The sequence below is a fragment of the Chiloscyllium plagiosum genome, unplaced genomic scaffold (assembly GCF_037043375.1).
Source record: "Chiloscyllium plagiosum isolate Xiang-an unplaced genomic scaffold, Cpla_swu_hap1 HiC_scaffold_1, whole genome shotgun sequence".
Taxonomy (NCBI): Eukaryota; Metazoa; Chordata; class Chondrichthyes; order Orectolobiformes; family Hemiscylliidae; genus Chiloscyllium; species Chiloscyllium plagiosum.
The window spans coordinates 51,913,890-51,929,303 of record NW_028270139.1 but is presented as its reverse complement, the minus strand read 5'-3'; the positions used below and the strand labels follow the sequence as shown (position 1 = coordinate 51,929,303).

At 40.6% G+C, this 15,414-nt stretch overlaps 1 protein-coding gene across 6 annotated transcripts in view; it reads left to right on the top strand.

Moving 5' to 3' along the window:
* The window catches only part of kcnip4a (potassium voltage-gated channel interacting protein 4a), a 1,154,042-nt gene that overhangs the window by 792,073 nt on the left and 346,555 nt on the right, over window positions 1-15,414 (top strand). The window contains exon 1 of one of the 6 annotated variants that reach the window (XM_087986803.1): window positions 1,528-1,806. The exons of the other annotated variants lie outside the window; for them this stretch is intronic. Within the exon in view, the coding sequence (XP_087842929.1) occupies window positions 1,707-1,806 (100 nt within the window). The 5' untranslated portion in view covers window positions 1,528-1,706. Of the gene's footprint in view, window positions 1-1,527; window positions 1,807-15,414 lie in introns of those variants that run through there. 6 annotated transcript variants of the gene reach the window in all.

The window sequence follows — 15,414 nt, the reverse complement described above, 5'->3', positions numbered from 1 at the left end:
AAGTGGCACTGATATCTGCTATTCAGATTCAAATTAATAGAATCTCCTTTCTTCCCAAACATCACTAACAATTAGGCTAGAATATGTCCTGTTGTAGATTATCAGATTCCATTTGTGTTTCAGAGATTTGCTTCTGTCATTCAGGATGCCTACTTCTTCATGATTTCCTGTAGTTCTCTGCTGTTTTATGCACATTCAACCATAGCTATAAAAAGGATCAAAAATGTATAATTTTCATAGATTTTGGTAATATTCCTACTTATACAGTGAATTTGAAAAGTTGCATGATGATGAACACTGTAATTTTCAAAAGAAGACACTCTTCAATGTTCTTTGAACACAATTTTGAAGTAATTGATGCTACAGCACAAATTTGTTTCCAAGTGAGCTTTGGCAAGCAGAAACTATGATGATTTCCTAATTTACAGTTTTGTGAAATAAATGAAAACAGAATGAGTGGCCTTAAACGTTTCAACTAAAAATTAATTGTGCAATATTATCTTTAAAAAGAGACATAAATAAATGCTACAATCTTGCTTCAGATATTTGGAATCTTTTGTTAATACAAAAATAATTCTATATTCAATCATTTTGATATTGTTCAGGATTGTAATCATAATCTATACATCTCTTGCTATCACTTGAAAAGCTGCAAGGAACAGATGGCTGCATGTACTGTCTGTTATTAAAGTTCATTTTCTTGCTTTTGTCCATGGTATAATTTCTGACTACCCAGCTTACGACCCGTTGGTTCTCCTGATCTTTGCACATTGCATTAGTTTGACTTCTACTACTCATCACACTGAATGATTTCGAATGCACTGAGGCTAATATAAATATTTTACTTCCTGGAGCTAAAGAGTGCAATTGACATTAATCATTCCATCTTTGCCTAACATCTGTCTGTTGCTAATGCAGTTAGTTTTCAAAAATAAAAGATAACAAACCTTTATTAAATGATTAAATAACAGGGCAAACGTAATTTACAATTAATGAATTAATTGACAACGTGTTATGGTGTGTTTACTTTTCAAAACCTAGACGTAGGAACATTCAACAGGCTTTCAAATGGACCGAAAGGAAAAAAAACAATAGAATATTCCAGTCAAGTAAACTTCAAAAATCTCTTCAAAGGTACTTTGAATGTCTTCCCCAGGAAAGTGTTTTTCAGTCTGTAATGCAGACTTCAATCAAGAGGAAATTAACACAATAAAAGCTGTTGTATCACATCATAATGTTTAAGCTCACTTTTCTTCAGATACTCAGGGTCTTATTTTCACTCAGCATCCAATGTGAATCCACACTCAATTGCTCTTTCCTGTTGCCAAGGCAACTGATCATCCACAACAATGCCACCCAGCAGCATTGGCACAAAATAAAGATTTGAAACCCCAGAAGTCTAGATATCACACCTGATCCAGTCTTTCCAGGGCGTTTTAGTGGATGACCTCCTAAATCTTTGGGTGATCCATGTGTTTGTTCATGCACAGCTCTTTTTCTGTAATACAGAGATAACAGGAGAGTGGATAATCCTGACAGGCCTGAGTTATCTGCCTGCCACTCCTGGCCTGTCTTGGTATATACAGGATGTGTTCACTGACTGAACTGTAGCTTTAACAGAGTTTGATGGCCTCACAAACAGAGCCCAGCTGAAAAAAATAAAAACACGTTTCTCAGCAGCACGATGAGACAATGACCTGATCACCATGAACTTGGAAGGGCTTGAGATGATAGCAGTTTTGGTGGTGATTGTGTTGTTTGTTAAAGTGTTGGAACAGTTTGGTCTGCTGGAAGCAACTGTTGAAGGTAAGTGACATCTTATCTTGCATGTGGTATTTTTATGAGAAGATGCTGGAGAAAACTGTACAGTGAAGTGTGGCTGTCATTTGAGAGGAATTAAATCCGCGCAATTTCAAGCTAATACTTCATGTTAGATCACTGAGCTTTGTACAGTGAAAAATTAACTGAGATAACTTTTTCTCTTTATATTTCTGTAATACTTTGCTTGGTATATTCTTCCCCTTACATGCCTGAGAGTGAAAAGGACAAAATCAATATGCCTTATGAATCAGTTTAGTTTTGTTGAAGCTGATGTAAAGGTAATGAAGCAGTCGGCTATGTTTAAAAAAAAGCCTTTGTATCACCCGTCTTTCAGCTGTTAGTAGCTAATTTGAAAACCAACAGCAAATGTTGATGAGATAAAGATTTATAAAGAATTGGTAAAAGTGTATTTTTTATTTGATATATTTTATTTGAATTTTATTTTCACAAGCTATAACTAACCTTGAAGTCAATTTCTTAATTTTTTTTTGTTGTCTTCCAGTCATCATGAACAAAGTGAAAGATTTAAATATCTTATTCAGTAATGAATTGTTATTGTCATTAAGTTTTAAATATTTTCACCTTCCCTATAAGAAAATGTTCCAGATTTTGTTAGTGTCCCAGGGGCGCTCTTTTTTAGGAATTAAATTTATCCATATTCAGATCTTATATGTTGATGTTTTTGGCATGGAAATTTATTCTCTATGTGTAAGCTGCATAAAAACAGATATCTGGTGTGAACACCGGAATGAATGCATTTTTTTAAAAGTTCTACATAATCTGAACTATGATATTATTTAGAATTCAACAACTCATTCAGGCAAAATAAGCTACAATAACTGACAGCAGACAAATAGTGTTTAATCTATATTCTACAATTTAAAATAAAATGTTAACAATATTCATTGTAGTTCTGTTGAAGTGCTTACAAAACTTAAACCAATTTGAATCAAAAACAGGCAAAATTAACATCAATAAAGATAACAACATTTATGTAAATTATAATAAGTATTTACACATTGTTCTTTCAGCAAATTAAACTAATATATTGATTTGTTTAATCTTTATGACATTAGTCACCTCTTGTGTAATTAATTTGATAGTTTGTAATAGGTCATCGCTAACCCAATGAGAAAAAGCTTCATCTCAGCTGAATATTTCTGGACTGGGAGTTTGTTTATTTGTTTGTATAAAACACATGGCCTCATTTATGCTTGGCACCCTTTCTTTGTTTTGCTGCAATAATGAGAATTTCACTTTCTATCTCCTGGCACCCAGCAGCTAGAGAATAGGGCTGAAACTTGTACGTGTGTGCAAAGTCTGGTCAGACTTTGATAGCATCAGGACATAATGCAGGTTTCAAAATTCCTAATCACTCCATCAGGCCAGAGCAGCCTAAAACAATTATGTAGCTGTGTCACCATAACCTCCTCAGATTTTGAAATGAGAAACAGCTTTTGGAATGAACAATAAAAGCACAGCACACACAAAGGTTATTTTCACCTATCCACTTGGAAATAATTTGCTGCACATCTCCAGATTTAACGAGCCAAATTGAAATACTGACAGATGTTAAATAAAGCCTCTGCCAATGCCCTGCAACACAAACAGTTGACTTCTGAATCCTTAATACAAAGCTGTAATGCACAACAGTAAGTGAAATTTTATTTCTATCTTGGTATGTTATCACATAATGTTGGAACTGTTTTGCAGCCTTTTGGCAGTTGTGATTATGGTGCTAAAATCTTTACAGAATCAGAAGGCTTTCTATGAACAAAGAAAAAGTTGTGTTTCCAACATCCTAACACATTTAATTAATGGTGATTTTTTTTTGAAATAGCAAATCCATTTATGGTAAAAATAATAAAAGAGCAGATGAAAAGGTGGAGTATCCACAGCATAGCTTCATTCTTCTTGACTTTTCAAAATGTCACTTCAGCCCAGCCGAAACATTGAATTCATTGTCACAGTTTCTTCACACAATCTGTGCAGTCTGTGGGCCTTTTGGTTTTGCAAAACTGATAATCAAAAATAAAACAGTGTTTATGGCAAATTTCCACAGAGAAATACTTCAATGAAAATTTATAAGGGATGAGTTTCCATGAATAATATTTACACCTTTTAATAATGAATGCATTCATATGAGGTATGTATTTGCACGACATAATAGTATTGATCTTGTGAAGATGGAGTACGTTTACATTTTAAGAAAGAAAATCCTCTTAAGAAGAAATTTAGCAATCATTTACTAAGGCTTTCTAAAAGGTGAAAAATATTTTATCTTGTTTAGGGATGGATTGGAGAATTGAAATTGAATTTTATTTCATTATTCAATTTGTTTAGAAAAAATATAAGAGCCAACATTTTATATTGATATTGAATATAGTCAAACATTGAAGATACTTTCAATTTAAAGAGGCATACATGATGACTTAAATAATATCAGCACATCATTAATACATGAATGTCGACTCACTATAGTCCTAGAAGATCATAGGGCTGCTCTCTCATTAAAGAGAGATGACTGATGGTGATTTAACCCATGGGACACCATGCCGCAGGAAAGGGGCGAGGTTGAGAAGGTGAGTCCTTGATGGAAAACTCAGCCAGTATGGGAATGGAACTCATGTTGTTAGTGTCACTCTGCTTCACCAGTCTTGGTATCCAACCCACAATATGTGATTGGTATCAAATATCTAACATTTATTATTGTTTTCCACTTTCAGTTTAAAAAAAAAGTTGCCAAACATTTTTTTGCATGCATGAGCTTGTTAACTAAAGGAATAAGTGTAAATTGTGTAATGCTGCTGTCTCACAGATCAGTACAGTTTCAAATCAGAATGTTTCCCCACTTGATACTGCATGTTTTGTCGTTAGTAAAACCAGTCTCTCTGGAAACCTGTAGACTTTGCTATGAAAACATGTAGAAACAATTTTTAACCTTGAGACCTGTTTCTAATAGGATATTTTTAATCAAGGATTTCTGAAACAGATAAGAGTCATCGAGTGGTGTGTCTATGATTGGATAATTGACAATTTTATCAAATTCATTCATAACCTTACTTGGAGGATCCCAGCAGATGTCAGCTGTATCTTGGGTTCTGGAGCTAGACTGTGTGAATAAATCTTCCTTCAATAGTTGGTTGGCTTTTTACACATTAGTTAGGTCACCAAAGCTAGCCCCTCTAATTGACTGAGCAGGTAGGTAAGTATGCAGTTCAAGGTCTGCATCTGTTATACGCTCCCAATTGAAATTTTCAGATGTACATTTTCGGAGGTCCACAAGTTCACGTGATTTTTAGATGACAAGGAGTATCAGAACTAAAAGGCACTCACCAGGGTTACCAAATGTCCCATTTTTTGCAGATTGTTCTGTTTTTAACATATTTCCAGCATCCCCCATCATTGGGGCGGCACGGTGGCACAGTGGTTAGCACTGCTGCCTCACAGCGCCTGAGACCCGGGTTCAATTCCCGCCTCAGGCGACTGACTGTGTGGAGTTTGCACGTTCTCCCCGTGTCTGCGTGGGTTTCCTCTGGGTGCTCCGGTTTCCTCCCACAGTCCAAAGATGTGCAGGTCAGGTGAATTGGCCATACTAAATTGCCCGTAGTGTTAGGTAAGGGGTAAATGTAGGGGTATGGGTGGGTTTCGCTTCGGCGGGTCGGTGTGGACTTTTTGGGCCGAAGGGCCTGTTTCCACACTGTAATGTAATCTAAAAAAAAGTACCACCACCACCATCACTCCCGCCCCTGTATTCTGTAAGATTCCCATAGCAGAACTCTGAAATGCAGAAACACTAATTGTTCCAAATTTTCTTTCAGCCAGCACAGTTTGCAGACTCGCCACTTGTGGTTCTGCAGCGTGTCTGGGATCACTGAAATTAATACCAGGAAATAATGTGGCTGTTTGAAAATCTGACCTGCTTTGCTGCTGCCCCATTAGTGGCTTCACCTATCAACCTCCTCACAATCTTCCTGGCCATTGTGGAAGGAGGCAGTGAGGAGTTGGGAATGGGACAGCCAGGGAGATGCAGAGGGAAGTGGCCAAGTGTTTGGAGTGGTTTGGTAAACAAAGCATGATCCCAGGATTTGAATTGAATTGAATTGATTTGAATCGAAACATTGGTTTAAAACAGAAATACTTTATTTATGCTGCACTTGTTAAAACATATCTGCGTCACTCATAGGTAGTCCTATATTTTTGATGCAGGCAGGTGTCAGAGGCTTTGCGATTGCATGGATGGTGAGTGTGCCTCCTGCAGCTGTGAAGGCAGCAAACACAGCCATTTACGAGCCTGTATGTGAATTCTGTACATTATCCAAGTGTCAGTCTTGCATTACTGTCAGCATCCTCATTTCTGAGTGAGAAGGTCTTTTGTTCAAGTTCTACTTCAGAAACTTGAGGTTATAATCCAAGCTGTACTTCAGTGCACTAATGAGTGAGTGCGGTTTTGGAGCTGTCATCTGTCATTGCCTTAGCCTCGAGTCAATTTTTATAAGATCCCATTTTACTATTCAAAAAAGAGCAGGTGAGTTCTCCATGTCCTGCCCAATCTTTATCATACAACTTCAGTAACTAAAATCAGATTGGGCAGAAACTCACGTTCTCCAATACTGAGCCAGTGGGGTAAAACATGCTATTCGTCCCCCAATTCATCCCCAATTCATTTAAATGTTTTGGTGCTATCTCTGTACCATCTTTAAAATCTTTTATTTATCATGCCATCTCTTTGTCAAAGCTGCCAATGTGCTCTACATGCAGCAGAGAGCTCAGGCAATCTAGCTGCAGCCCACACAGTTAAAGGAAGGCTGCTCCTCAAAGAAAGGCATTCAAAAATATTGCTGCAATGCAAGTTCTTCCAAACTGTACACCAGGGTATACATTGGGATCCAGACTGACAAGTATGGCACTTGAATCTTACAGGTGGGTAGGAGGAGAAATACCAAAGTGTTACATGGTCCTGTAGAGGGAGATCCCTCAGAAAATGGGAGCAAGTGGCTGGGAATATCAATTGCCAGAGCTGAACCTTATGTTTTTTCAACTAAGTGTCAATTTGAAGTCTTTCTCTCTGTGATGCATTGTGGGTTTTCTCACTGCATCTTATCTGACTGTCTTCATTAGCTGGCCACCACATTCCTGCAGCGATCCTCACATTCTATTCTTACCCAATTCTATCACTTGTCCTAACTGCAACAACTTGGCACTGCCAGGATATCCCAAAATGGACTAGCATCCCTGGCATTGGTGCTTTCTTTAAATGGTCATTGTGCACTCAGGCAAGCACCATCAGTCTGAAGCTGCTCTGCATGGTTACTGACATTTGACCTGGACATGGCAGACAGGGGGAAATTGGCAATCCATCTTGTGAACAGGAACCTGGGGTGCTGCTGGTTGTTGGATTGGAGACATCCTCCTCTTAAGAAAGTCAGAGGAGTTCATTACAAGATTTCATGCCAGCCTGCTCAGAGGTTGCCATCTTGCTAAGTGTTGTCTCAGTTGACTGGAGGAAGGCAAGCAATGTAGGAAGACATTTAATGACCTTGTCTCCACTAACTTCTCTCTGAAACCTCACACTCACTCTGTCTCTGCTGCTGTAGCTAGCTTACACTAAACCCTCTCAAGCTTTACCACTCTCACTTGCCTGCAACATCTTCCCTCATTCACTTCCACCACCTCCAAGCCCCACATCACTAACCCTAATGTTCTTTGCCTTGCCTAACCATTCTCTAGGGACATGTCTCCAGCTGCACCAATGCATGCTGCTGTGTGATCTGCCTTCATCTCCCTTACCTCCTGCCACCCACTCATTCCAGGAGGTAAACAGCTCACACTAGTGCAGAAAGTGTCACAATGAATGGTGGGCTGTCTGACATTCAGCTCCTCATCCTTTATGAGGAAAGGATCCTGACCCTGACCCCAAGTGGCTGACTAACTGTGTCCAAGCCCCTGGACTGGCATTGAAAGTTCCCCTTGACATACTATACCAGGACCCCCGAGCAAAGGCTATTGTTTGTCTTGACTGAGGACTGTTGACAGCCGTGACAAGCTTTCTGGCTTTGTATCGGTGCAAGGAAATACAACAGTATTGTGTGCCTTGAATCTCTGGTTAAAGGGGCAAAGTAGAAAGGCAGGGAAGCTGTGAGTTACCAGTGAGGGTTCAAAGTGAATGAGCACTAAAAGAGTAAGTGAATAGCCCAGAGATGCTGCTTGGTCCTGTCCATGAGCTGGGTGCAATATTACAATGATAGTTGCCACTACAGTCCAAGTATTAAAGAGAAGCACCTTGCAAGTACATCAGAGATTGCCATGAAAGCATTTAGAATCTGGTATTTGTCAGATGCCAATGTTACCAGATGTGGGGTGCATGTGGCCAGTGTCTGTGCAGCGTGCCTTTGAGATATTGTCACCTAGAGTCCAGCATGGAAGCCTTTTGGACCAAGTGGCGAGTCATAGTCACCAGGCTTTGACTTCCCATGTCGAGAATTGTCAACACCCAGTTTTCTCATGGTGGAATAGAAAGCTGCGTGTTAATAAAGTGAGATTTGCAGACAGTAATCTCCTTAATATGCAACTAGCCACACTGCCTAATAAGAATCTCATCTTGACATCAAGGACATAGTTAACATTCAACAAGTTTGTCCCAAGTTGACAAAAACCTCATTGGGCTTCTTGCAAGCATTCCACCAGCTTTGCTACTGTAGCAGCCTCTGGTACCAGTCCATGCCCTGCTCGGATGATTACAGTCAGGACCCTGTCCTCATAAAGCTCAGATGAGTTACAAACCACTCGTCTTGAGTCTTTTTGCCCTATTGGTGTCTGTTTTCCACCTAGAATGAGAATGAAACAGGTATTACAGGAGATGAAAGTGGTTGGCACAGCTGTCACTTTGATGTATGTGGGAAGTTCTCCCAATTGAATGAGTGAGTGCATAAGCAGCAGAGAGGACATAGAGGGTTATTGGTGTCGGAGCTTGGAGTGGGTAAGGGTGAGTGAAGAAACATTTTGTAAGCAATTGTGTGACTGGTAGTATGAACCTAACTGGGGGAGTAGGTGATGGTGGCTATAGTAACAGAGGGATAGATGAGTGTGAGATATCAGAGAATTGAAAGGAGAGCACTTATGCTGCCAGAGTGGAGAATGACATTGACCTTCTTCCCAAGATGTTGCGTATTCCTCCAGTTGCCTGAGGCTGCTTTAACTTATGTAGCAATCTCAGACCAGGTTGGCATGGCCTAGTCTCATGACATCAATGGTTGGCTCTGGGGTAAGGGCAAGAACTGCCTGTGCACCACCTCATCCAGCAAGACCTCCAAGATCCTGCCTACAAAGCAAAGTGCTGCATTCATCCGCTCGGCCTTGTTTGGGGCAAATATCAGGATCTGTGCAGGGCTGCTCCAGGTTGACATGTGAAGAACAGGCTTTTAAACATGGCGCAGATGCAAGGGATGTAATTGCATTCTGTGATATCTAGTGAGTGGCAAGTTGTTCTGGCAACAGCACGTTGTAAGATGTGGCATAACTCGAATGTGAGAGATGTGTGTGATTGGTAATGAACTAAGTTAAGTAAATTAGGGCTAGTCCTTGCAGCAAGAAACTCTCCAAAAACTGGATGCCTTTGGATTTAGCCAAAAACACGTCCATGCATGCTATTGTCTCATAATAAAGATTAGACCGCTTAGGACTGAGATAAGGAGGAGTCTCAGAGAATGGTGAATCATTGGAATTCTGTGCCTCAGAACTCTGCAAAAACTCAATTTTTGACTATGTTTACAACAGAGATTGATAGATTTCTAAATAGTAAAGACATCAAGGAATATGGTGTGAGAAATGGTTGTGACTTAGATCAGCCACAATCAGGTTGAATGGTGAAATCCACTTAAAGTGCTGGATGGAATTCTCCTGTTTCTCTTTACTATATTTTCCTATATGCTTCAGTCGATCTTCTGGATGTGCAGAGGTCACTAAAGTGCTACATAAATGCTTTCTTTTGAACTTCTAACTACACATATAGTCTTCAAATATCAGGTCTCTTTGAAGGTAACATTGTTTGAAACTGAATTTATAACAAAAGTATTAAATTCCACCTAAATTTTCTGACACAGTCCATCAATGTTAGTGTTATTTGACAAATCATTATTAGCAAAAGTTGCTACTTCCAAAAATTAAATCTAATAGTATCAAAATTTAACCTTAATTTACCCTCCCCATTGAAGTCAGATCCAATCATCTTCAATTCTGCCGAGGTGTTTTGGCTGTGCTGTAAAGGTTGTTTATTGATGTTAAAATAAAAGATGCAACAGATAAAACTTTGACATCTACTCATGTGTTTCATTTGGGATTCTGGTATCCTTTTAACAGACTTGTAACAAAAAACACGTTAAGAAAGCCAATGAATTAACTTTTAACCATAATCTTTCTATTTACATAAGATCCAGTAGCTGACCTGCATTTTTAAAATAAATTACTTGTCATATCCATAATGAAGAAGGAAGTCTTTTTCTTAATATAGGAGGCAACATCTTCATTTTCATTTCGGTTCAAGCTGCATATATGTTAGAATGGAGATTAACTCAGTAGCAAAGGTTGAAAACTGAGGTATTATCATAGAATGGTTACAGTACTGAACAAAGTTGTTCGGCCCATCATCTCAATGTCAGCTCTTTGAAAGAATGACTCAAGGAGTTCCACTCTCCAACTTTTTCCCAGGCTTCCAAATCTTCATTTTAGATTTGATTCCCTACAGTATGGAAACAGGCCATTCGGCCCAACAAGTTCACACCGACCTGCTGAAGAGCAACTCACCCATTCTCCCACCATGTATTTACTCCTCTCGAAAGCACCTAACACTATGGGCAATTTAGTATAGCCAATTCACCTGACCTGCACTTCTTTGGATTGGGGGCGGAAACCAGAGCTCCCAGAGGAAACTCACGCAGACACGGAGAGAATGTGCAAACTCCACACAGACACAATCACCCGAGGCAGGAATTGAACCGGGGTCCCTGGTACTGTGAGGCAACAGTGCTAACCACTGAGCCACTGTGTCACCCCCATTATCCAATTCCCTTTTGAAAGTCACATTTGAGTCTGCTTTCACTACATACTCAAGACAGCACTTCAAAGACCCTCTACACTTGGTGTAGATATTTTTTAAAAGTCATCATTTTCACCCTGGTTCTTTTGCAAGCATCTTATATCAGTCTCATTTGGATCTGGATAATTTCACAATGGGGACAGTCTCTCACTTTTTTTTGTTTAGAACATACAGGATTTTGAGCACCATTATCAAATTTCCTTTCAAACATGTCCAAGGAGAACATTCTCACCTCTGTCAATCTGACCACATTTCTCAGCACCTCTGAGTCTTCACATCCCTCCTGAAGTGCCCAGAATTGGCTCAGAGAATTTACTGACAGATAGCTGTTGGAGCAGTGTGGACTGGTGCTGGGCATTGGGAACACGAGGAATGCTTGACATGGCTGACTCTGAGAGAATTGCACAGAAAATCGAAAATTCTGATGGACAAATCCCTTATGCAATCAATTCTGCAACAGTTCCTTAAAGTCGGAGAATTCTGAAGGTTCCCACTAACTTAGACTTAATAGTTACCAAGGAAACATTTGATATTAGAAACCTATTCTAACACCTGGGTAACTATTAAGCTGAACTGCTAGCTCAGCACTGATCCTCACTAAAATATAACTGCCAGTCTCTCCCACCCCCTTCCAAACCCTTGACTGACCTGAACTCTTGGATCCAATAGCCCTATCTGCTAATGTCTCCTCTTCCCTTAAATCTGGCTCAACATCCCCATCTCAAACTTGCACCTTACTGAGGCCAACCTCTCTGCTCATATTTCACACCTACTTCTGGCCCAGCACTGCCACATGCCCTGGAACAGGACCCAGTCCAGACAAACCTCCCCTTCTGACCCAACATCAACTTTCACACACCTAACCTACCCTAAGCACTCATCCATTTACTTCTCACCTGAGAAATCTGCCACCTTAGACATCTCAAGCACGTGTCACCATGGAACCCTACACCCTCACCTACTTGGTAACCTACACCCTCATCTACCTGGCATTCTATCCCCTCACCCACCTTGCACCAAGCCCACCTTACCTACCTGGCATCCTATCTGCTCACATCATAATAGCTTTCACAATAACTTTTGAAGTGTATGCTGGACATTTAAGCTTCACCCTACCGCAGGGAAATGGCTTCAAGAAAGACCATGAATAAAAACCAAAAGAACTATGGCTGCTGTAAATCAGAGACAAGATTGGAAATTACTGGAAAAGCTCTGCAGCTCTGGCAGCATCCGTGGACAGAAAGCAGGGTTAACTTCTCAGATCAAATGACCCTTGAGGAAGGGTCACTTGACCCAAGACATTAACCTTGGTTTCTCTCCAAATGTGCTGCCAGAGCTACTGAGCTTTTCCAGAAACTTCTATTTGACTCTCTGGAAAGATCTTCATTAATGCTGGATATAGGAATTACTGATGGATTTGTAACGGAAGTCCCATTTCCCAAAATCTCCATGGCAAAGTCATCTAAAGGTAAATGGGTATTTTTAAAAGTCCAATCAAATATAGAAATCGTTTTCCCAACTCTAATCACAATCTTTCCACCTATACTCCAGCTGAGCCAGACCATGTTTTGTTTATAAAAGTTCATATTATCTTTTTTCCTTTTTGTACTCATTGCTTCTGCTTATAAGGCCAAGGATTCTGTATTACTAACCACTTTGTGAACCAGCCCAGTCACCTTCAGTGACTGTGCACCATGCATTTCAAGGCAGTGAACCTTGTGATAGGTAATCAGAAATTGTAGGAAATCCTGGAAGTATACAGTTTAAATAAGATAGTTCAAAAAGTGATGAAGGATCCCACTGGAACTATTACTGTCACATCTTTCCAATTTCACTCTACTTGTGCTTTATATTCTGCTTGCCATTTTTAATTTCCAAATGTACAGTATCCTTTTCTTCTGTGTTTAATCTAATTGAGTGGCAGTTTTAGAAAGCCAGGAGCAGCAGAACTTGACAGAGGAACTACATGCAGGCTCCTGCAAATCTTTGAGTAAAATAAATCCTTTCCATTTATGGAGAGAAATTGGTAGCATGTTCTTTTTGTTTGCTGAGGGCAGGTTGTGGAGGTCCAACAGGGCGGAACAAAGTTATGGGTAACATCTTGTGGAGTGGAGTTCTCTCAATAAGCATAAGCTACTACCAGCGACACCCCCCCCCCCCCCCCCCCCCCACCCCCCCCACCCCCATTCGATTAGATTTCCTAAGGTATGGAAACAGGCCATTTGGCCTAACAAGTCCACACTGACCCTCCAAGAATAACCCACCCATACCCAATCCCCTGCCCTATATTTACCCCTGACTAATGCACCCAACAATATGGGCAATTTAGCATGGCCAATTCACCCGATCAGTACATCTTTGAACTGTGGGAGGAAACTGGAGTACCCAGGAGAAACCCACGCAGACACTGGGTGAACGTGCAAACTCCACACAGACAGGTGGCCGGGGCAGGAATTGAACCCAGGTCCCTGGCACTATGAGTGCAGCAGGGCTGACCACTGATCCACCATGCCACCCAGGAAATATTATAAGCCTATTTGTTTTAATCAATTATATTTAAAAAACAGCCTGATGTCTCACACCCACCTGCTAACAGCATTATGATAAAGAATGGGGGTGGGGGCGGCATGATATGTTGGTTAACTGGCTTGGCAGAAAGTTCATGGACAATTATTCATTCAAAAAAAAGAGTGCATGCACCACCCATATCTGGAAGTGAACAGAGTAATGTTTGGAATTAATGTCCCGATTGAACAGAAGCCCTGTTCTGAGGTGAACAAGTCAGGTTGGACCAGAATGTGTCATTCACAAGTTTGACTGGCTTTTCCTTCTGTCTACCAGGTTATTTGAGGGCGGATCAGGTGATGGGCAGGGAAATGGTGGACTTTCCATCCTCCTATTTTATTCCTACCCTCAATAGCCCCACTACTGAAAACACAACTGGCAGATTACCACAAAATCCAACTCTTGGTGTTTACTTTTTCGGGAAAATTGATGCCATGAGGAACATTTTACATCACTGATTTCAACAGGTGGAGGGCGAAGGTGTTTCAAGCTCAAATGTCAATCCAAGCAATTTACTAAAAACCAAGGAATCCCTACAGGGTGGAAACAGGCCCTTTGGCCCAACAAGTCCACACTGACCCTCTGAAGAGTATCCCACCCAGACCCAAACGTAATACTCTATATTTACCCCTGAATAATGTACCTAACCTACACATCCCTGAACACGATAAGCAATTTAGCATAGCCAATTCACCTAACCTATCCAATTCACATCTTTCGATTGTGGGAGGAAATGCACGCAGATACGGGGAGAATGTGCAAACTCCACATAGACAGTCGCCTGAGGCTGGAAAGGAATCTGGGTCCCTGGAGCTGTGAGGCAGCAGTGCTAACCACTGAGCCACCATGCCACCCAAGACCTGGACCAATGTGCAGCACAGGCAGATGGCCAATTAGAGAGCAGGTAAGGAATTCCAGTGGCTCATCTTGACCAAATAAAACCTATTGATCAAACCTTTACTCCATCCAGTGGAAAATTAAAGTTATGTTGAGGTCTTAACTCATATCATAAAACTTTATTTTGACTCCTCTCTACATTGATTACTATTCCTGGTCTTTTGGTGAATTCAAAACCTTCAAAATTTTTGCTTTGCTATAACCCTATTCCCACCCAAAATCTAGGATCAATGTCATAGTTCTCTAGTCGAGCGCAGTTTCTGATACTGGCAGGTATTTGTTCTCAGTAACACCACTGGGAGTTAGTGGTTGTGGCTGGTACTACACCCACCCAAGGCCAAAGACCACAATGCTCCCAGGTACAGGTGAGGTGATGGGAGGATTGGAGCTGGCGATATGGGCCTGAACTAGCTTTCAGTGCCTCCCACCCCATTTCAAGATGTTGGCTCTTTGTATCGGTTATTGAGTTCCTGACAATGTAAGCAATGCTCCTCACTTGCCATTAGGTGGATACCAGCAGCAGCTGGATGAGGCCCTCAGTAGGAACTAATTGCCCATTAGTGGTCTTAGTTGTACCAGGACAGCAAAGCTGTCCACAGGCCTTCCTGCTGTAGACTTAATCAAGGCTATGTAAGGGTCCCCTCCTGCCTGATTAAACCGTATCTCCCACCTCCCCTCCCCTCCCCTGACAAAAACTGTTCAAACTCTCCAGAGAGGCAAGCATTAAAGTTTGTCCAGTGCATGAGAAGCCTAAATCAAACTAAATTGCAGCCATACTGATAACTCTAAATCACTACTTTTGACATTAATCATACACTCAATCATGCTGAGAGAGGTAGAATAACACAATGTGTTAAAACAGGCTGTTCTTTTTCACTCTGTTCCAACTATTTCTGTAATTTGTCACTGAAATGGCAGTATACTACTAAAGGTAATCTAAATTGTCCATCTTTCATTTCCTTGCAAGAGTCAAACATATAATATTAAGTTAGAATCACACGAGGGCCAAACTAAGTAAATTAGAGCAGTGTATGGGA